Below are 23315 nucleotides of genomic sequence, written 5' to 3' on the forward strand. Positions count from 1 at the left end.
TACATGGAAAATTTTGAACTTTTTGTTTTCAGACAACAACAAAAATTCTTGAACTTGCGGAACTTCCCACTAAATGGAAAATCCAGTTCCTACCCACCTCTAGTGACAAACTCCTAAAAAACTTGGCCTTAATGACAGCCTGGCCCATCAGGCACCCCAACACTGTTGTGTCTACTGTTGCATCTGCCCCCATCTCCCTGGGCTGTGACTGCTATTTTTCTTCCCACCCAAATAGAACTTTTTGGGGTGCAGGGTGGAGTAGGGAGAGAACCTTTGCTGGTGCTACTAGTAAAAGAAACATTCAATCCATTTCTTGTTCCCTTTGCTGCTCCCCTTTGCATGTAATCACCGCTATCCTATCTCTCCAGTCTCCCCGCCCCAGTCTTCCCTCTGGATGCAGCACAGACCGGTAGGGCAATTCTGGGCTTTTCTCATTTGAATCGTTGACATGCACTATGGACCGTGTAGCACGAACCACTGATGGGGATGTTAGCTTTTTCACCACACAACAACTTCGTTCTGGGGCAAATCTTGGGGACTTTACTCAGGCAAAACTCCCGTGGAATTCAGTGAGATGTGTGCCAGAGTGAGAACTAAGGACAGAACTCTTCCTCAGGATTGTAGGATCTGGCCCTTTAAGACGCTCATCGCAACCACCAGAATTGCAATTTGCCTATTACAACGCTTTGTGCCAACATGTGGCTTCCACGCTACATGTGAGCTCATGCTAGGCAGGACCCCTCCTTTTCCCAGTTCCCTTGTTGCCAGCATAACCACGGCTAAGCCCTAGGGTTAGAGTCAAATTGCAAAACCACACTAAGGCAAATGGAATGTAACCTTTGACCTCATCTCCCTCTGGGCTGAAAAAGCATGTCAAACTGCTCCCCGTGTTTTGAATAACTCATCTCCCCGCCGCGCTCATCAACTGAACTCTCCCCACACCACCCAGAGAAGGGCTTTGCTTATTCCTACAGAAACATCCCATTTCTCCCTTAAAACTGACAGCATCATGTGCTCAAATGACTTTCCCTCCACACCTGTTCCAAATCACAGGCCGAGCTTGCTCTTCTCCCCGTTCCAAAATAATTACCCACTTGGTTGGTGCTTTAGACAATAAAGTCCACCTGTGTCCTACGCTGCGTGCGTTAGCAGCTGCTCAGTTTACCGCTGGAAAAAAAACAGATCTGGGGCACCAGCTGCAGATTGCCTCATATTGTTACTCTACAGGAATTTCCCCCTCAGTTTAGGTTAGTGCTGGAGAAAAGATGCTGAAGAGAAGTCTCTGGAGACAGATTTTGTTTAGCAACAGAAGAGATACAACAGTATATGCTTCCCTCCCCCTGCCCTGCTAATGTCCCTTACACTCGACCCAGGCCTGGTCTACACAACCGGGTTAGGGCACTGTAAGCTGCCTCCTGTCGACCTTGTTGTGGAAGTCTCTTCACTGTGTAAGTGCCTCTGTAAGCTGATAGTAACACCGCCTCCTCGAGCGGCGCACAGTCACCGTCACTGTAAGTAGGTCGACGCAGTGTCAGCGTAGACACTGATGGGTTACTCACATCGCCTGTTGCTGGCTTTCAGGAGCCATCCCACAATGCCCCACACGGTCAATGCATTTGACACAAGCGCTCCTGGTGAGGACGCGCACCGCCGCCATGAGCCAAGTGCGCGCACACACCTGCGATGTAATAACTGCACTGGTTGCACGCTGAGGTAAGTTTAGTCGACGTAATTTTGTAGTGTAGACATGGCCCCAGGGTGGCTCCTCCCCATGGCATTTAAGGCAAGGAATGTACACCACAGGCCCAGCCCTCCTCCTGCCATCTCTTCTCCATCCTGCAGCTGGTCTCTGCTGAGCTTCCCTATCCCCACTCAGAGAATAGCATGGGGACTCCATTGGCACTCGGTTCTTGTTCAGTGGGGAAAAAATCTGTTGGCTCCAGGGAATAAAAGAACCAAGTGGAAACTGAGCAAGCACTCAGGGTTTGGTCAGGGACCATGCTGAACTATTGAAAAAGACAAAGAAGGATGGTTTCGTTGCCCTGTCGGCACTGAAGAGCACAGTGGACAAAGGGGAATTCGGTTTCACTTTATTGCTCATGTCTGAAGCTTATGACCATAAATTCACTTGAGGCTGTAAGGAACCATAGCTGCAAAGCAAAGCAAACATTCCATTCCAGGGAGCAGCCTCTGGCTTTGTAAGGATCGTGAACCCAGAAGCAGAGTGAGTAGCTAGCTGATTCTTTTACAGAGATGGCACTTAGTCATATGCCATTGCGTGCATGGCCCAGTGCAACTCAGGAGAGAATCAGAGTAATCAGAGATAAGAAACTTTTATTATAGGAAATATACATACAGCCTCCCCTCACACAGCCAATGCAGGGTTCTTGCTGCCTCATCCGCTTCCCAGCTCAGCCAATCTGAAAACATCCCTTTTCTCCCTTGCCTCTAAATCCTCTTTCCCTCTACTCTTATTTATTGAAGTCTGTAAAGCTTTGGGCAATGTGCTTTGTACGGCAAATACTAGCCAAATTAAGCTTCTCCTGTATATTACTGATCCCTTAAGTATATCTCCTAGGACTTTGTCCATGCCATCATTTCAAATGATGGGGCTTTCACTCCCCTTTCCCTTGGGAAATGACTCTCTCTCGACCTCACACTTAGGAAGCATTTGATGAGCTGGTACCAGAACTGTAAGAAAGAGGAGTTTGGCTTAAGTAGCAGGTTCCAAAGAAAGGGCCAAATTCTGAAGAGTAGCTTGGAAGCAGGTGTAATGGATCTCTCACCAGGCACATGCACATCCTTATGTGCCTGTATACTTCCTGAGAGCATCTTTGTGCTACCTATTACGAGTAAGAACGGGGTTAATTTTTGCACAGATGGCTGTGCATAGAGATGTGACTGGGTCAGAACATCTGGACCACCCCCCTGAATACCAAGTCACACCCCAGCAAAGCCCTCACTGGCCCCTGTCATGGAAGCCCTGAGTAGTAGCCTGTCTGTGAGAGGGTCAGTTTTCACCCTGTCTGCCCAGCACTGGCTGCAGGTGTATTGAAATGCCCCTGTGAAATTGGATCCTGACGATTGTGGCTATGACCCCACTGCTTGACGTGTTCATCTTGAACCAGCAGCAAATCCAAGTCACTAGATTGTAATTGCTGCTTATGGGGGTGCGGTGGTTGGGGGGGTGGTGTCAGTACAAATCACTTCTGGCCATTTGGGTTGGGAGAAAAATCTGTCACACTCAGAGATGCTAATAAAAGGGTCAGAGAACGGGACGTCGCGCTTGTAACATTTCCAGAGTGTTGAACGACACCAAACATTTTAAATGACAGATTCTCAGCTCACCTTCCCCCCCCACATAATAGCCTGGGAGTGTCTCTCTTGCCCCACATTGCCTTTAAAGCTTTAGGGTACTTTGTGCTCCCTATTCCATCACTCCCAAGCCTCATTCAACAGCCTTCCTTATAGGGCTCAGGAATAGGAATGTTTATAGATTTTGAGGACACATGGGTGCACTTGGAGAATTTTACCTTTAGCAACGTTGGGAAGTGAATGGGTTAGGACCTGGGCCTAAGTAATCAATTTGAATAAGTAACCTTGTATGTAGGTACTTCTAATTCAAAAGATCCCAACTCACCGTATAGACAATGGGCCAGAGTCTGAAGAACTTGACTCAGACCTTATCTAAGGCCAAACTCTTATTGACTCCAATGGGAGTTTAGAGTGAACAAGGGATGTATAAAAATGGAGTAGGGCCACCAGTTGTTGGCCATAAAACATGCAGTACCAGCTGCCTCTGGAGTGCAGGGAACCAGCTGGCCAGCCTGCCCAGGGCACACTGCTCATCAGTGGGGAGAGAAGAAATTTTTAGTTATGGAAACTGGGGCATATCCCTAATGACTCCCACAAAAAGTTCCAAGGGCCCTTTGAGCCTCCACGCAGAGCAGACAGAACTATGGCTTGTGCCGACGCCACAGATGCAGGTTCACTGCCTGGAACTCCATTTAGTTCCCTGAAGTGCACACAGGGTTGAGCTCGCTCTGCCATGATTTGAACCCCTGGTTGCAGAGAGTTTCCAGCAGAGACTTAGAGCACTCAGGCTGCCTCCTTAGCAGTATAGAGCTGTAACTATTGGGTGTAGAAAAGAAGCAGCTAGCTTATGTAATGGAGGAAGGAAGGCCTTGCCTTGCTATGAAAATGAATGGTCATAATTCACTTGCTACAGAGAATGAGGGATGAAACCTGGACTCACGCAAAAAATGTTTGCAACGTACAGGGGAAATACAATTGTAACATATTACTGTAACCTGCTCCAGTTTATAAAATTATTAACAGGTTCCCTGGCTCCATTGCCAGAAGTGGAAGTGAACACAACAGGAAAAAGCCACTGAATGATGAAATGATGGAACTGTGATAAAGAACTTGGGTTGGATTGTACGTGAACCAATCCAATTAGCTTTTTTTCCAAATAAATATTTATCTAAAAACATCAATAGAAACATGTAAAACAAGCCAGTGAATTGGCAGCTATTGCCTTCGTTATGATGCTTCATCTCTTTATTAGTCGCCCTTATTCATTCCTCATTTAAGACAGAGATATTAAAAATGGAAAAGACACATCCGTTATTCCTCCTATAAGCCCAGGGGAGGAGGAGGAGTCAGGTATTCAGTGGATATTACAGTTTGTCTTAGCCAAAAGCCAAAGGGAAAAGAGTGTAACTTGAACTAACCCTTTTTTTCTGGTGACATTGCAAACTGACTCTCCTGTCAATCAGCTTTATTCAGAATCTCTGATAGATTCTGGCTGACCAGTGATGCACAACCAACAAATGTGCAATGAGACTCCAGGCCCAGCCTGTAGTCTTCTTGCTTTAAACAAAATCTGCTTAAAAATACTATTACCATCTGGGAAATGACCATTCATGAGATCCTCTCCAAATGAGATTTGTTTCTTGCTGTGACTTCATCCGGAGCTGAACTTCCCCAAAGTTTAGATCTGAGATTTTGATGAAAAGAAACAGGCGTCAGCTACGAAATCTGGGTCCTGCCCCAAACTGACCCAAATTTTATGGGGGTTGAATCTGGCAGGTGAGCTTGGGCTCCCTCTCTAGTTTTAAAATAGGCCAACTTTTAGGTGTAATCAATTTGACAACATCCAAGAATCAAAGAGCTAGGTATTATTAAAGTGCAAAGATAACATAGCTTTTCTGGAAGCAGTGCAGTTAGTAAAGGCACTCATGCCTGTGACAATGTAGGGCCAGATTCTAACACTCTTATGCATGTTGATTAGTACCTTACTCAGCGAGTAGTTCCATTTATTTCAGTGAGGACGCTTGCCCAGTAGGGCACTCTTTAATGTGAGTAAAGGTTGGCAGAATCCAGCCCTTAAAAATCATTCAATGCTGTGGTAACACATCAGTGTGTTTTCATCCTGGCCATGCTCTCACTGTACCTTTAAATCCAAGTCTCTGAACAACATAGTCAAAAGCATGTCATTGTCCTGGATGGAGCCAGAGGCATGGGGTGCAAAGCTGTTTAGTTCTAGGCAGCCTGGCTCCCTTGCTGCCGATAACACATCTGTTGTTTGAAAGTCCGGAGGCTTCAGTTTGTTTTCAGGATATGACAATGAATCTAATGACATCAACTGGCCTGTGCTGCATTCCCCGGGGAGGTCATCACAGGTACAGACTGACTTTAGTAAGGGGGAGGAGGATGACGGAGAATGCCCATCCTCTGAGACAGAGTTTGTGTCAACTGTCAGCAAGGACAGCAATGGCAGCAACCCTGCCATCTGCCGTCTGTAGTTTCCACCTTCCTGCAGCAGAGACAGTGACTGCTGGGGCATGTGCAGCTTAGCTTCCTCACAGTCTGTCTGGAGCATCAACTGCTGCATTGGCCCCATGGAGAACGCCACTCCTGTCATGTCAGTGTCACTGCTTTCCCATAATCCTCTCTCTACCAGCTTCGGCCTCTGCTCCTTGTAGTTCTCATCACAGTACCTGTCGCCTGGTGTCTTGGTTTTAAGTTTGCCAATGACAAACCTTTCAGGAGAAACATCCTGCAGCATCTGGTCTGACTGAGAATTCCTCCTGTTCATGCATCTTGGGCTTTCGATGCACACTCCATATGTCAAGGCCAGAGGTTTCTTGTTCAGCGTGCATGGTAGATTTTCCTGGGCTATTTGAGGAGTGTATGCAGAAGGAAAACCATTTGCTTGGTTGACTGGCTGAATGATGGGCTGAAATGCCAACACATTGGCCTGTTGTTGATAGGCAGTTATTGGCAAAGGGAATAAAGACGTCTGCTGCAGCATGTTAATCGGCATTAACTGTACATCTGGGGTGTACGGAACAGGTTTGGATAAATCATTAATGGGGCTTATAATATGCTCCACTGTTAGCATGAGGGGCTGGAAGGCTGAAATCCCTCTGAAGTCCTGTCGTGGTAGAAAGACAAACGTTAGTAGCAATGAAGCTGTGAGTTTTCAAAGTTTATTTTATATTATTGCAAAATCCCTTTGGGAAACTCTGCATAGGAGCTTGCAATCCGCCATACTGGATCTGATCCACTGACCCAGCTGATCTGTGTCTTCCAGTGTTCCTTCAAAGGAAGGCAAACACCCCTCCTCATGCACCAGACCAATTGTGCAATTCTGTATATGAGGGAACAAACTCCTTGCCCTCTGCTGTATTTGGCTCACACCCTGCTGCATGGAAATGGATTGCCCTTAGCTTAGCATGCAGAGCTCCCAATACTGTTAATGGCCATTCAAGTGGAGGGATAAACATGTAGGCCAAGGTTTTCAGAAGTGACGAGTGATTTTGGATGCCTCTATTTTTGGGTGTCCAACTTGACGTGCCTTAATGGAGGTCTGATTTAAGAAAGTGCTGAGCATCCATCTTCTAAAAATCAAGTCCCTCTAAGTTATTGCCAGTTGGGCACCCAAGAATGGAGGCACCCAGAATCACTAGTCACTTTTGAAAACTTAGACTGTAAAGAATAATAAAAGTGTTGCTTTTGGGGTTCACAATTTTGAAACCGTCCAGCAGATCATCACCTCAAAGTCAGCCCTTCTCCAAGGAGAATAAACCCAGCTTCCTTAACTTTCTTAACAAAGTCTTCAGACCTGACATCACCTGTGTTGCCCTACTCTGAAACTCACCTTAACAATCTTTGCTGAGCTAGAATGGCCAGGCTGCATTGCCAAAGGAGAGCTACACATGCCTCACACAATTACCTCTTCTGTACAGTTATCTGCCACAACTAGTCATGCTAGAATTCTATTTTTGGTGGGATAAGTCTCATGGCTGGAATATTGGTGTAGAGGGGTGTATGTTGTTGGGGAAGGGAAGGCAGGATAAAAAGGGTGGAGATACATCAAGAATATATGCACTCGTTCTGAGGTCCAGAAGGTCTGGACCAGTTGAAAGTCTCTGGGTAAAGACAAAAGGGGTAAAACAATAGGGGTGATGTCATGGTAGGTGTCTACTCTAGACCACCAAATCAGGAAGAGGAGGTGGATGAGGCATTTCTAGGACAAATAACAGAACTATCCAAAACACAAGACCTGGTAGTCATGGGGGACTTTAACTACCCAGACATCTGCTGAAAAAGTAATATGGCAAAACACAACATTTCTAAAAAGGTCTTGGACTGTACAGGGGAGAACTTTTCATTTCGGAAAATGGAGGAAGTAACCAGAAGGACAGCTACATTAGACTTGATTCTGACCAAGAGGGAGGAATTGATAGAACATCTGAAGGTGGAAGGCGATGTGGGTGAAAGGAATCATGAAATGATAGATTTCATGACTCTAAGGAGAGGAGAGACAGAGCAGCAGAACAAGGACAATGGGACTTCAAAGCAAACTTTAAATAATATCTAAGGGGAAAAGGAGTTCAGGACAGCTGGCAGTTTCTCAAGGAGATAATATTAAAGGCACAACTACAGGCTATCCTGATGAAAAGGAAAGACAGGAAGAATAGTAAGAGGCCAGTATGGATCCATCAGAAGCTCTTTAATGACCTGAAAATCAAAAAAGGAATCCTACAAAAAGTGGAAACATGGATGAATAGCTAAGGAGGAGTTACAAAAGAAGAGCACAAGCATGTAGGGACAAAATCAGAACGGCTAAGGCACAAAATGAATTACACCCTACCAAGGGACATAAAAGGCAATAAGAAGCGGGTCTTTAAATACATTAGGCACAAGAAAAAGATGAAGGGAAATGTAGGTCCTCTATTTAGCGAGAAAGGAGAGCTAATAACTGACGACATCAAGAAAGCTGAGGTGTTTAATGCCTATTTTGCTTCATGCTTTACTATAAAATTAATGGTGCCCAGATAACTCAACACAATTAATACTAACAAGGCAGAAGGAACACAAGCCAAATTAGGTAAAGAACAGGTTAAAGAATATTTAGATAAGTTGGATGTATTCAAGTCAATAGGATCTAATGAAATTCATCCTTGGATATTTAAGGAACAAGTTGAAACAATCTTAGAACTGCTAGCAATTATCTTTGAGAACTCCCAGAGGATGGGCGAGGTCCCAGAAGAATGGAGAAGGACAAACACAGTATCTCTCTTTAAAAAAGGGAACAAAGAGGACCAGGTGAATTATACATCAGTCAGCCTAACTTCAGTACCTGGAAAGATACTGGAACAAATTATCAATCAATCAATTTGTAAGTACCTGGATGATAATAGTGTTAGAATAGCCAGCATGGATTTGTTAAGAACAAATCATGCCAAACCAGTCTAATTTCCTTCGTTGACAGGGTTACTGGCCTAGTGGATGTGGGAAAGCAGTAGATGTGATATATCTTGATTTTAGTGAGGCTTTTGATACAGTCCCACATGACAGTCTCATAAGCAAATTAGGGAAATGCAGTCTAGATGAAATTACTATACTGTAGGTGCATAACTAGTTGGAAGATGGTACTCAAAGGAGTCATACATGGTGTGCTGTCAAACTGGGATAGCGGAGAGTGTCAATCTGGGTCCAGTATTGTTAAAATATTTTCATTAATAACTTGGATAGTGCAAAGTACCACATTGAGGAAGGTAAAATTAAATGGACAGTTACAAAATGGGGAATGGCTAGGTAGTGGTTCTGCTGAGAAGGATCTGGGGGTTCGAGAGGATCACAAATTCAATCTGACTCAACAATGTGTTGCAGTTGCAAAAAGGGCTAATATTCTGAGGCGTATTAACAGGAATGTTGTATGGAAGACACTGAAGGTAACTGTCCCATTCTACTCAGGACTGGTGAGACCTCAGCTGGAATACTGTACCCAGTTCTGAGCGCCACACTTTAGGAAAAATGTGGACAAACTGGAGAGAGTCCAGAGGAGAGCAACAAAAATAATAAAAGGTTTGGAAAATCTGACCTATCAGGAAAGGTTAAAAAAAAAAAACCTGGGCATATTTAGTCTTAAGAAAAGAAGATAGAGGGAGGACCTGATAACAGTCTTAAAATATGTTAAGGCCTGTTACAGAGAGCATGGTGATCAACTGTTCTCCATGTCCACTGAAGGCAAGACAAGAAGTAATGGGCTTAAATCTGCAGCAAAGGAGATTTAGGTTAGATATGAAGAAAAGCTTTCTAACTCTACAGGTAGTTAAGCTCTGGAATAGGCTTCCAAGTGAGTTTGTGGAATCTCCATCATTGAAGGGTTTTAAGAACAGGTTAGACAAACACCTATCAGGGATGGTCTAGGTTTACTTGGTCCTGCCTCAAGCACTGGGGGTTGGACTTGACTTGTCAAGGTCTCTTCCAGCTCTACATTGCTATAATTCTGTGATCCTATTCAAATGGATTCACATTCTCCCATGCATATTAAACATTTCCTGTAATGACTTAAGAACACTTACCAAAGACTTCGGCCGTGCTGTGCGTTGTTTGATGTATTTATAGATCGCATAACATACCACAGCAAACAGCGATCCTGTAGCAAATGTAATTCCCCCAACACAGTATAGGAGCCAGGTGTTGTCTGTTCAGTGGGGAAAAAAAATGCAATTTAGCCTCACAGAATAGGATTGGAAATAATGTGCTGGATCATCTAATCCATCCTCCAGCATTCAGTTCTTAGGGCTTAACGGTGCCGTTAAGCACAACAGCTATTTTCCACCATGCTCCTTATTGCTGCTTGAGATCGTCACTTTTTTCCCCATTCCTAATGGACTGGTGAGAATAAATTGATCCCACTCCTTCTTATAACTCTGAGTGTAATTGCAAACTGACTCTCCTAGGCAGAACATGCCCAGGACCCCATGGTTAGCTGTGTCTGTTTGCACAAAGGCCTTGGGGTAGTGGAAACTTCAAATAGAGGAATAACATGTTGCTGGAATGTACTCCCTGATGTAGTGGTTCTCAAACCTTTTAATGGAATGGACCCACCTCTTAACAGAGTGTCACATGGACACCTCCCTTCCCATGGGCAGCAGGTATTGAAGGCCCCACCCACGCTCTGCCCCAAGGCCCTGCCCTCACTCCCCCTGTCTCCCAAAGCCAGCGGGGCCTCAGCTCCAGCTGATGGCCTGGAGCTCAGGGCTCAGGCCAGCAGCCAGGGGCTGGGGCGGCCAGGGGTGGCTCGGGCCAGCCAGCAGCCCTGGGTGGCTTGGGGGTCAGGCCAGCCAGCGTGGCTGGGACGGGACTCCTTTGGCCACAGCGGGGAGAGGAGAGGGAGAAGGGGGAGGAGTGCTCAGAGCTTCAGCGGGCGGAGGGGTGGAGCCTTGGGTGGAAGGGGCAGGGCCAGTGCTAGCTTCACCCACCACCCACGTCCTCTCCTATTTCCAACTACACGGGCCTCTAATTCAGACGTGCAGATTTAGCAGGCTCACCTGGTAACGTACTAATGGAAAACACACGAGGCTGGCTTCTTTTTTCTAAGTGCTTGAGATATATTGTGACATTATATTCAGTGTCTGGGTTCAAGTCAGAAACTTCAAATTCTTTGTTGTTCTCATTCTTTTCCCACTGTTAAAAAAAAAACAAAAACAAAAACCCAAAGCAGAGATTTGTATTTTAAAGAGGTTAAATTATTTAATTACTTCAACTCCAATTAAAAAAAAAACAAAAAATTTGCATTTACAAATAAAATCCTCACCTGACTCTTACTAATAACCCCCAAGATTAGCAAAACATCTAATTAGTTTTCCACCATTAGGTTGTTTCCTTTTTGTATTTCACTTCCCTGAGACAATGAAGATAGTACAGCTGGTTGGATAATTTTCACTGCAACATATTTCCATTGCAAAATGATATTTTGACAAAACTGATATTTTCCACAAAATCACATTGATGTTGATAAAATTTTTTTAGGAAAACATTGAGGAAAAACTTTCAAAAGTGTCAAAAGAGCCAGTTTTGACATTTTTGGAAAAAAGAGTTTTAATTTTTCATTTTTAAACAACTTCTCATTTTGAAATGTACATATAAAAAGAGAGCTAAAATTGAAACAAAATATTTCAGCTGACCCACAATGAATGTTTCATGAAAAAATTTGAAATTGTTGGTTTTTTGACCCCATTCAGAATGAAAAAAGTTTCAAAATCTTGACATTTTTCATGGGACAGATTGAAAATCCATTTTCCAACCAACCCTCCCAAATAGGTCACGTTCCCATTTGAGTCTGGTCAGTTTCTAGTCAGTTGTAGGATTGGGCTTCTCTGAATATCAGAGATACTGAAAATTCTCTTCTTCAGAATTCTTACAGAATTCAGGTTCTTCAGAAATCCCATCTAGCATGAATTCACTTGTATGCCTGCCCTGCCCTGCCCCACATTTTATTCAGACAAAAAAGGCTGGGTTTTACGAAAGCCAACGGTTAGTGGATCTGTGGAGGTGTGTTACCTCTTGGTGCGTCTTTTGGCTGAATAGCGTCATGTGGTAATCGATGGTACCAAATCTGCTGTAGATGTCTTCCACAGTTAGCTGGGAGCCATCCTCATCTCTTAGAGGAGTGTAGGGGGGTTGGATGAAAAACTTTATGGATCTAATGCTAGGAACGTATTTCACCTCCGGCTTTCCAATAGTAGCTAAGAAGATGGAGAGTGGGCAATGTCATTTAACTAGACGAAAGATGATAAATTACTAGAGCATCTGTTTAGCGAGTATAATTATTGCTTCTGACATTGTACAGTGCCCTTCAGCCCGATATGCCCAACAGCCTAGAGTTATTAAACTTTTATGGAGCTTTATAAAATGTGGCATCAATCATTCCTTATCGCAGGCTGTGGAAGAGTCACTGTGAATGCTAAATTCTCAAATAAACTGAAGGGCAAGTGTCAAAAGAAATCAAACAAGATTGCAGGTGGAGGCAAAGCGTTTGATCAGCTGTGAGTTAAAAGCAACCACCTGTAGCACCTCAGGGTCACATAGCCTTAAAAATCAAACTGTAGAGAATGGCTGTGGGGCACAATAATCCCACCTTGAGATGCACCCCAAAGAAAGGTGAATTTCTAATAGTTAGGGATACTACATGGCACTTTGATAGCGTGTTTCATGCAAGGATGTTAAAGAGCTTTGGAAACACTGAGGCCTATACCTAAAACCTAGGTCGACCTAGCTACATCACTCAGGGATGTGAAAAAATCACACCTCTGAGATATAGTTTAGCCAACCTAAGCCCCGGTATAGATACACCTAGGTTGATGGAAGCACCACTGTAGAATTTAGATATAGGTATACCCGAAGTCTCACAATGCCCCTGTGAAGTAGGCATGGTAAATATTACCCCCATTTTACAGAGAGGGAAAAATTAGGCAGAAAGAAGTTATGGGACTTGTCCAAGGCCACACTGTCAATCAGTGGCAGAGATAATTTGGAGGTGGGATTATGTTACGTATCCATAAAGCTGACAGATTATCACAGCTCCAATCTCACAGCTCACAATATCACAGCTCCAATCTCACAGCTTCCATGACTAGGTCCGTGGCTGCTCACAGGCTCCCATCATACCCCTGTTAGTGTCCCGCTGAGTCTCGCTATCCCTTAATAGAGCCCACAAGTGCCCTAACATGGGCAGTTGCTCCTTCAGAGATATCTGGCTTTCCAGGGGAGGTCAGGAGCCCTCCTCCACCTCCAACCCACTCTGAACAAAAAATGTCAGCAGGAGCCCAAAGCCCCCTAGTCGAACTCCTTCCTGTCTGGCATCACAGTCTCTTTCAGAGGGGGAACACCCACAAGACCCTTCCCATAGTGGGCTTTGTCCTGCAACACTGAAGCCAATGGACATGTCGCAGTAGACATCAATGAGAACAGGACTGAGCCTACAGTAATCAGGTGTGGTGTTAACAGACTCCAGCCATGTCCCTTACTGTCTTCTCTGGGGTAGAATCTCTGTGAAGGGACCCAGTCAGAGGAGCAGCAGTTCTGGATTACAGCCCTCACTCGAGCATAGTAGCGCTCTCTGAAGTTTTCCGTCTCGTGAGTGAGGTTACAGAAGGGCTCCGTGATGTTCTGGCATTCACTTTTCTGAAGCCAGTCTTCGTCCCCGTACCTAAGAGAAGACAAAGTGACTGTTCTCAGTCTGCCCTGTCGGATTGCTAGAATATATTTTACACACTCATAGACACACCCGTACGCGTGCTCCCTAAATATTTGAGATCTGCAATATCAAAGTAATGACTAACACCAATGCCACTATTTTCTGCTTCTCGTATGCTTTTCAGAGCAGGGTCTCAGAGCATTTTGCAAATATGAGTGAATTAAGCCTCAGAATGCTCTTGTGAAGTATCATTTTACACACCTCCATTTTACAGATGGGGAAACTGAGGCACAAAGCAGGGAAGTGACTTACCCAAAATCAGCAGTCAATCCCAGAATAGAACCCAGGTCTTATAGCTCCCAGACCCAAAGTGATTTCTAGCCCTCTATAAATGACTCAATATACAGATTTGGGACATACAATTACTGGGTCGTTTAAAGATTCTTTTCTTTCAGCCACTGATAAGAGTTTCTTCAGAGAGTGGGTAACTTTTTGTCCTATCTCTTTACGAAAAAGGGGCTTGTTTACATGAACAACAGAATCAGTGTCACAAAGGGGCCAGGAAGTACACACAACTCATATTCACTGCAGCTGACAAAGACCTTGAACAGATTAAAGGTGACATTTGCAGAGCTGGGTGCCTAACGTTAGATACTTATATCCTTTATCTGGACGCTTACAGAGGCCTGATTTCAAGAAGGGCTTTGCACCCCTCTACCGTGCAATGAGTACCTGTGGGAACCCAGCTACTTTCTGTATTTAGGTTCCTAGATATGGATTTGGGTGCATGTCGACACCCAACATGGAACATTTTGACCCTGTTTACTAGAGGAAACTCCAATTCTGAGCTTTGGATCATAAGGCAGGTATATAAGGAGCACATGCCCTCTCTGCCTTTTCTGGAAGGGGTTCAGGAATCCACTGCTGTGTTTGCCGGCTGGTGACCAGGACCCAAGAGGAGAATTTTCTTATACATGGAGCCTTCCACGCAGCAGCCAGTCTCACTGTATGTGTGTATCCTGCCCAGGACCCCAGCTAATCTGGGATCCACATGGCCCATAGGCAGGAACTGTGCCACCACCAGGTGATGGTAATCCAGGCAGCAGAGTGAGCTACTGGGAATGGGCTGTTCTTATCTCTGCTGGAAGAGGCTCCTTGCATAGATTGTTTCTCCTCCTCTCAGGGGAACTGTAAGGAGAAGCTGATCCCAGATGCCAGTGCTTAATTTGTAAGTGCTGGGGATCAAGCAATTTTTTTACTTTCATAACTGATGCGGCAAGACCAGAGGTGCCAGGGCTATGAACTGCCCAGGCTAGATGTGCCGGGGCTCAGCCCTGCCAAGCCCTGGCACAAATTAAGCACTGTCAGAAGCTCCCTGTAGCTTGGCAGCTAGAGCAGTTACCCATCAGAGCACAGGGGTTGAAGTCAGCCTTTTTCATTAATTAGTATAATTAACACACATCTGGGAGCTGAATGGTTAATGAGCTGGCTGCACTCTTTCATCTGCTGCTCCTGGCGCCTGCCTGATTATGGAATCTGTCTGTGTCTTGCTTGGAGAAAGTGTTGCCCGTTGGTAAAAGCATGGGGAGGGTGTGGGTTCCATCACCAACTCTGCCACTGAATCATTGTGTGTAAATTCGCTGTAAAATTTACCAGCTGAGAACCCATCCAAAACCCAATGAAGCGAATGGAAAGACTTGCTGAGTTCAATGATCAAGCCCTGGGTGATCAGGACCCTACAGCAGACATGTTCAATGGACAGGGGCTCCCAGCTAGTGGCTGGATTCACCCTGGGCCTGATACTGCAGCCTTTATGCTTAGCAGCATTTACCCAGCTATAGTCCCATTGCAGCTCACATGAGTAAGTGTAGGTCAGGAAAAGAACAGGGTTGCATAATTGGGTCCTGCATGTGTCTCATGTACCACCACAGATGCAGCCCGGGACCTTATGGCCTGTAGGACCAGATGATCCACACAGGAGCCTCCTTGTATAAACTGCATTTTCTCTTGGGGCTCTTGACTAACTGCTAATCCAGCGTGATCACTGTTGCTGACACACAGCAGGCTTGGGCAGGGATGGCAGGGCTGGGGTTAGAGAGTGACAGAACTGTGAGCTCTCCTAGAAGAAGACCCCACCGCACTCTGGCCCAGCTGGAGGATTGCAAGAAAATTCTAATGGCCAATTATCTGAAGTCCCCCTGGGCACAGTCTGGGAAATGTTATGTGGCCTGTTTCTAAGCCAGCTCTCAAATGCCCATGACTGTACCAAGAAATAACCCCAACCTCTCCCTCCCCACAGAGCGGAGGCTGGGCTCTGCAGGGCAGAAAATATGTGCTGCTTAGAAATGGCTGGAAAATGAACCAACAATAATAATCATAGAACTGAGTTTGTTTTTCATTTGATTTTGTTTTTGCCAAAAGTTTTCCACCCATCACTGGTTCTGGAACAATCATTTGAAGCTCTTCTATAGTCTTGCTCATCTGTTTAGCTCAAATCACTTTACCAAAGGACAGGCAGTATTTCACAGATAGGGAAACTGAGGCACAGAACAGCCTACAGTCCCACAGTAGGTCAGTAGCAGAGCAGGGATTAGAACCCCAACCGCTAGCCCAGGGTCCTTATCCACTGGGCCGGAGAGCTTTCAGTTTCCATTCATTCCTTCTTAACTGACAATCACTCTCCAGCTGAGATTAACTCCGAGACCCTTGAGCTCAGTTCCAAGCAGTGTCATTTCCCTGGCAGTCAAAGAAGCAGCCACTGGCAGCTAAGCCTGCTTTCCTGATCCAGCCCTTTTCTCCCTGAAATCCAGGAACTCGACACCCATTCAAGCAGGGCCCCAAGGAGAAGGCAAAGCCCACATACCGTTTGTACTGGACTTCATACACCGTGCCTGGGGGAGTCTCTGCTTCGCTTTCCCACTTGAAGATGTTCTCAAAGTTTGTAGAACTAAAGGCTGCATGTTTCAGAAGCGGTGACCTCTCTGCGATCGAACAGCCTAGAGGAATGAGGCAGTTAGCATTGAAAGGCACCTTCCAAATCATAACACCAGGGTTTCCAGCTTTGCCACAACACTCAGCCAGCTGCGGGGGTGCTAGCTAGCTCCATGGTAGTGATCAAGGACTACAGAGTATGCCCATTACAGTCACCTGGAGAGGGGCTGAGGACCTGGTGTTTGGATCTGGACTGAGCTTAGGCTGGGGCTGGGGTTGAGGCCAGTATTGCTGGAGACAGCCTGCGATTCTGCAGTAGTGCACTTAGCACAACAAGCAACATGCGACAGGTCAGATCCTGAGCTGGACCCCCCAAGCATTCAGCACAGCTCGTGGGGCGTAGTGAGGGGCAACAGTGCCTTTACACCATCTCTGCATGCCTGTAGACCTCGAGCTGTCCAGGCCTCTGGCTGGTTCCCTGAAAGCTGCTCCGATTTACACCATCAGTTCAAAGGGTCATTCAGGCAGTCCCGAATCAGCCAGATGTAAAGGGGTGCTGGCCACACTTCCTTTCCCTGGGACATGCCCACGCTGGCCATGGGGAGGGTGGGTGGAGACTAAGCTCTTGGGGCGAGGACCATGTTTCTGCCATGTGTCTGTACAGTGCCTAGCACAATGGGGCCCTGTTCCTTGGTTGGGGGGCCCCTAGATGCTACTGCAATAAATATAATAAGTGCCACTCTAGTGGCTTGATACCACCTGAGGATTCCCCTGCTCTGGGTAACAAAGGCAGCTTGCCAGGTACAATCCATACCTCCTGTCCCTCTCGCTTTCCTCTCTGCCTCTTCCCTGGGTAGTGAGGAGCATTATGCTAAAGTCTGGGGTGTCACTTCCTGGCTGACCTAGCTGAACCCTGGATGAATGAGTGCAATGAACCTCTCCTGCCGAGAGAAGTCTTCCAGCTAGTTGGGTTGGGTTCAGGATGACTGTACAGTGAGCAATACTCAGAGGAATTGTGAAGGACCTGACAGTGGACTCTGGCCTGGGAGCATCAGGGTGAAGACAACTCCCCAGCTACATGACATCTGGCTTAACCAGGCTCAGCCCAGGAGCTTGGCTCTGGGGAGCAGGGAAATCACTTGACCTTTCTCTATGTGGTCTAAAGAGCTAGCTCTGCCTGGCAATCAGCCCAGCAAGATGCTGATGTGAGCCACTGACCAGCACTCGGGCTTTGGGCTCCCTTCAGAGCACTTACTAATGTAGATACACAAAGCAAAGTTTTCCCGCGACATATTCGTGCTACCTGCTGGTCTGGAATGCAGCCGAGGGAACTGATCCAGGCTCTTGTGTTTAGCATCTAACCCTCAAAGAGGCTGTGTTTACACAGCATGCCCCAGCAGTCCCTCTGGAGCCAGTGACCTACATTTTCAGAAGTCACTAGGTGCAGCCGAAGTGACAAGGAAACATACTGGTACCATGCGATAAGTAAACGGGCTAGCCAGATTCTGCCCTGATGGACGTCCCCGTTCTGAGTGAGATGTCCCCGTTCTGTTCGGGGTGGGGCCGTGCCTGCCTCTGTCTGTGCATGGCCCGCACAGCTGTCCTCTGGGCACAAGGGCAGTGCACATGGATAGTAATGTGGGCACTGGTGGGGGCAGAAAGAGGGCAGGATGTGTCCCTAAGTATGCCCGAGGGTGAAATGCCCTCTGTGCGCTCCTGGAACCAGGCCTGAGGGCTGACTCTGCGGCCCCTGTGCTCACATAGCCAGCCTCGGAAAGATGCTGCTCCTGGCACTGCTCAGCATAAAAGGGTTGCTGCTGCCTTTTCTCTTGCCCTACTGTCCCAGAGCGCCCCCTGGGGGTCAGCATGTGGCTCTGAGTCTTCCTCTTCCCACCTGGGAGCGGGAGCGAATGCCATCTGTGTGCTACCTCCACACACACCCAGCCCGCTTGCTCCCCACAGAAGTCCCTTTTGCTCAGATGTGTCCTGGAAGGGGCTCTGCAGGGCTTGGGGGAGCAGGAGAGAGGGGGGCAGAGGCCTGGCCATGGTCTGTGGTACCGGAGAACCTGCTGGATTCCTGCACAGACACCGGAGCGAGTTAACCTAATTGGGAGATGCCATAGGTCCCACTGTCCCCTCTGTGGCCGCTACTTAGCATTCCCAGGGGAACCCAGCCACTGGCAGGAGGGGTCCCAACAGAACATGGGGGAGAAAGGGGCTTTGCATGTGGATGGCTCCATCTGCCATGGATTCGGGGGCACACTTCAAACAGATCTCGGGGATCCATGGTGCAGAGAGACCTGAACCCTTCTCCACTCTGACCCCTCTCCTGAGGATCCCACTGTTGAAGGGGGTGACGCGGCTCCTTAGTCATTAAGCTCAGCTCTTCGCCTGGTATATTTGCTGACGGTAACTGGCCTCAGCTATGGGGCTGCCTCCTGCAGAAACCCAGCCAATGATCCGACCCCAATGATCCCTCTACCTCCCTTCCCCCGCCAGTTTCCTATTGCACCTTCCTCCATCTCCAAGGTCTGCTAATTCTGAGAGGGCCTGATCCAAAGCCCATTGAAGTCAATGGGAGCCTTTCAGTGATTTAGAAAGGCTTTGGATCAGGCCTCCTAGTCCTTCCCTTGCTAATCCGTACAGCAGCGCTACAAAAACAACTAAGATTGGAGCAATGCCGGCAGAGAGCTTAAAAACTAACCCAAGCAGAAGCAAACTCTCTAGGTCAGTGGTTCTCAACCAGGGCCCTGGGGCCCCGTGGGGAGCTGCGAGCGGGTTTCAGAGGGGCTACCAAGCAGGGCCAGTGTTAGGCTTGCTGGGACCCAGGGCAGAAAGACGAAGCCCCATCTCCTAGGACTGAAGCCCAGGACCCTGAGTCCCACCACCCGGGGTTGAATCTGATGCCTGAGCAATGTGGCTTTGCCAGGGCCCCTGTGGTGTGGGGCCTCAGGCAACTGCCCTGCTTGTTACCCCCTAAAACCAGCCCAGGCTTTTATGTGCAGAAAACCAGTTCTTATGGCACAGGTGGGCTGTGGAGTTTTTATAGCATGTTGGTGGAGGCCTCAGAAAGAAAAAGGTGAGAACCCCTGCTTTAGGTCTCATTTCAGGGCAGCCACATAACAGCCACCCCTGCAGGGGGAGCCAGCCCCTGCACCAGTAAAACCACTGAAGACCGTGGTTCCCCTGGTCAAAAGGAAATGAAAGCCAGTACTTACCCATCAGGGAACAGACAGCCCAAAAGATCAGAGGCTCCTTCATGAATGACTCTGTGAGCTGGGATGGTAAGATGGGGATTTTTCCCAAGCCCAGGTGAGTCACCTCTGAAGGGAAGTAATTTCCTGTCTTCGGGATCATAAGCCACGCGGCCAGGAAGGAGCTACCAGCCTGCCTTCATTCCCGTCGGAGCACATGAGGCTGTGCGCGCACGAGAGGGAATGGGAGTCTACTCACACACTGTGTTGTACAAAGGTGCACAAGGAGTGAAAAGTTCCCTGCTTTTTGAAGGGGAGCCAAGTGCCTGTTTTCTGATAAGGAACTGCCTGCCTGAAAGCCCTTGCTGGTATTTCCCATCTGGGGCTGGCTTTTCTGGTCTGGCAGCTTTGCCTCTGTTACTTTAAAAGGCAAAGCTGGTGTCATGATTACGTAACCTCTGCCAACAAGGCAGCTAGTTACATTGGAAACACCCTGTGGCTGCTTCCTTCACTCCAAAACCACCCACCTCACTTGTTAGTGAGCTCTATACCTGTTGCTTGCATTAGAATTGGCTGGCTGACGTGCAGCACTGCCCTCTATGGAATGGAATCTGAAGTGATCAACTGTGTGTCATAGCCCCTATATCATTGGCTAGCTATGGAGATTTTCCTGTAGCTCAAGCAATAGGGGCCTGGGCTTTTGGAGCCGAGCTGTATCCCTTATTACAGCTGTGAAGTTCCAAGTGACCACTACAGCCAACCCATGAACAACCATCCTACTGTAGATGTGGCTGCTTGTTACATAACGTTCCCCCCAAAAATCATGGGTTTGGCCCCCTCAAAAAAAAAATCATGAGATTTGATCTTTATTCAGTGCTCTTGTTCTTTGCCTTCTTGTCTTTGAGCCTTCTGGGCACCTTCAGGTCACAGTTTCAGGATTTTCTCTACAACCACAAGGGACAGAGACTTCTTTTTAAAAGGCTGAGCATCTCACCTAATCCCATGCCTCCAGGAGCTGGGGCTTTAAGAACAAACCAAGTATCATGAGACTTTCAATAGAGCCATGAGAGTTGGCACTGCTGCACACTCTGTTTGGCTTAGAAGAGTTCCCAGGCACAGCGACTGTGTGTGCGTAGCCGTGGAAAAGCCCCCACTCCCTGCAAGCTATCTGCTCCCGGACTCTAAGGTACAGTAACTTCCTAGTTAGCAGATGGATTCCTGCTTGGATATTTCTGGGGTTTGTATTATCAATTGCTCAGTATCTTACTGTTCATAACAGAGTGAAATCCTGGGGCTCAAGTATTGCCTAGGCCTATCCTGGCCTACTACATAAATCTGGGTTTCACCTGAGGCAGAGCAAAACAGCCACCCCCCGACATCTAGCTGCTACCACCACCAGAGCTTTGGCCCAAGCAAATGGCTGATCAATGAGATCACCCTCAAAGCATTCCCTGAATGTGTAACAGAGCTTCGCTATGAACTGGTGGGGGCCAACCTCTCGGCCCCATTCTGGGGTGGGAACTTGGTGCTCTTTAAAGCCAATTTAAAAATCCGAAATACTTGGTTTCCCCTTTCATTTCTCCTTGGAGTTTGGTTTAGGTGCAAAGCTTTTCTCCCAAGCACAAACCGTCTCAAATGAGCCTGGGGCCCAACTTACAACCACTTTAAATTAATTACAGACACTCATCAAATACAGTAGTAAAGCCCTGTGCACCATAACCTGGTTGTGATGTCCTGAAGGCCAAACATATATTAGGAAAATATCATACCTGATGTCTATGCAGTCCCTGGCCTTGATCCTCTATTATTCTCTAGTTCTCTACCTCAGATTTTTCTCTAGCACCCATCCCAGTAGGATATAAGCCCTGATGAATGCTCCGAGTGCGCCACAAATTCATAGAAAAGCTTGTGTATGTATCCCTCCCACCTCACCTGGGCAAGCTGTAGAAGTCCAACCAGTTAATTAAGCAAAACCCACCTATCAATTAACACTGCTTGTGTCTAATCACACAGCCCCGTCCATCAAGGAGCTCTGTGGATGAAGACTGTAAAACTGCCCTCATATTTTCCTCCCCTCAGAACTCATGTTATTTACAAACCCATGTTGACAGGGGCTTGCTATAACTCATGATGACCTATGTAAGGACTATGGTGTGGGTGCTTGACTTCGTCCTCAAGAGCGTTCCATCACCCAAGGTGCTTTGAGATTATTATTTGAAGGCCTTGCTTGTCTGTCTTAATCTGTAGAGGGACGGAACCTGCCTCTTGGAATTTGTTTTTCTTCAGAGAGACGGGGACCAAGCTGTAAAGCTCAGATATGGGGTTGGAGTCCAGCCTCTCCAAGTTTGTGGGGGTCTGTGAGCTCCAGTGAGGCAGAACTGGAACGAGTGTCATTCATAACACAAATGTTATGCATCCGATGAAGTGAGCTGTAGCTCACGAAAGCTTATGCTCAAATAAATTGGTTAGTCTCTAAGGTGCCACAAGTACTCCTTTTCTTTTTGCGAATACAGACTAACACGGCTGCTACTCTGAAACCTGTCATTTATAACACAGCTTTAACATGAAACTCTGCTTGGAACTTTGCACCATGGGAGAAAAGGTGAGAAGTCTTGTCATCCGATTTTGCAGTTAATAGATTTTAAGGTCAGAGCGATGATTGGATCATCTCATGTGACCTCTGCATTACACAGGCGAGAGCGTTCAACCCAGGGATTCCTGTGAACGAAGAGCACCCAGCTGCATTGTTCTACCTGCTAGACCACATATCTGCTTTCACTGACAGTAAGATCAGCGGTGCTGACTTTATGTGAGACTAAATCCCAAATCACTGAAGTTTTGCTAAAGCTTGCCAGAGTACTGCTGCTGGCTGGGTTTGTACAAACAGCCTGAAGAAGAGCTCCATGTAGCTCAAAAGCTTATCTCTTTCACCCACAGAAGTTGGTCCAATAAGAGATATTACCTCACTCATCTTGTCTCTCTAACATCACAATGGCAGCCCCAGAGCCCAAACTTTCTAAACCACTGCCCTCCGTGGCAGGTTAGATACATAGCATTTGTTGCCATTTCCCTGGGTGTTTTCACATTAAAGGTTGATTTTTTCCGTTACTCCGTTACCATGAGACTTAGCACCTCTGCAAATCAGGCCGCAAACTCCCCTCAAATAAAGAAATCGGATCCCTGCCACATGCAGCAAATTCTTAGCCTACGTTCTCCTCCCAAATCTGCAGAGGGAAGCAAATCTGCTTCTGTATCTGGGTCTACTATTCTCCATACAAAGGGAGACAAAAGCAATTGTGATGTGGACATATGTCCACCGAGAACGGGACTGAGACCATCAACTCATTTCACACAGACTGACGAACAACTGTCGGATGGTAACAACTTTCAATTGCTACTCAAGTCTCACCTGAACCAATGGTGTTGGTCCTGCTTTGAGCAGGGGGTTGGACTAGATGACCTCCTAAAATGTCTTCCAACCCTAATCTTCTATGATTCTATGATAATACACTGAAGTCCAGATCTGGTTCTGAACCCTGCAGCTTGCTGCTGTCTCTAGTCATTATCTGATCTGAAACATAGGGAGTGACCCATAATGGTGAAAGGCATTGTTGCCATTATCCATCACGTGATCTCTTCCCCTGCTTCTGGTGCTTGATCTCAATCTCCCCATCCCCTGAAAGCTGTGAACA

At 46.8% G+C, this 23315-nt stretch overlaps 1 protein-coding gene across 2 annotated transcripts; it reads right to left on the reverse strand.

The window, feature by feature from the left end:
* Window positions 1–4576: 4576 nt before the first annotated feature.
* IL22RA1 (interleukin 22 receptor subunit alpha 1) lies at window positions 4577–16848 on the reverse strand. Of its 2 annotated transcripts, XR_013348415.1 has the most exons (7): window positions 16362–16848; window positions 13329–13510; window positions 11863–12047; window positions 10851–10986; window positions 9879–10000; window positions 5297–6439; window positions 4577–4999 (listed from the first exon to the last, which is right to left on the reverse strand). XR_013348415.1 is itself a non-coding variant. In XM_077837843.1 (6 exons), the coding sequence occupies exons 1-6, from the start codon at window positions 16538–16540 to the stop codon at window positions 5447–5449; spliced, it is 1797 nt and encodes a 598-aa protein (XP_077693969.1). In that variant the 5' UTR covers window positions 16541–16848; the 3' UTR covers window positions 4577–5446. The 2 variants fall into 2 exon arrangements, 1 of the variants encoding a protein (XP_077693969.1); XM_077837843.1 differs by having other exon boundaries at window positions 4577–6439.
* Between the last annotated feature and the right edge of the window lie 6467 nt (window positions 16849–23315).

The sequence above is a fragment of the Eretmochelys imbricata genome, chromosome 19 (genome assembly GCF_965152235.1).
Source record: "Eretmochelys imbricata isolate rEreImb1 chromosome 19, rEreImb1.hap1, whole genome shotgun sequence".
In the NCBI taxonomy this organism is placed as follows: Eukaryota; Metazoa; Chordata; order Testudines; family Cheloniidae; genus Eretmochelys; species Eretmochelys imbricata.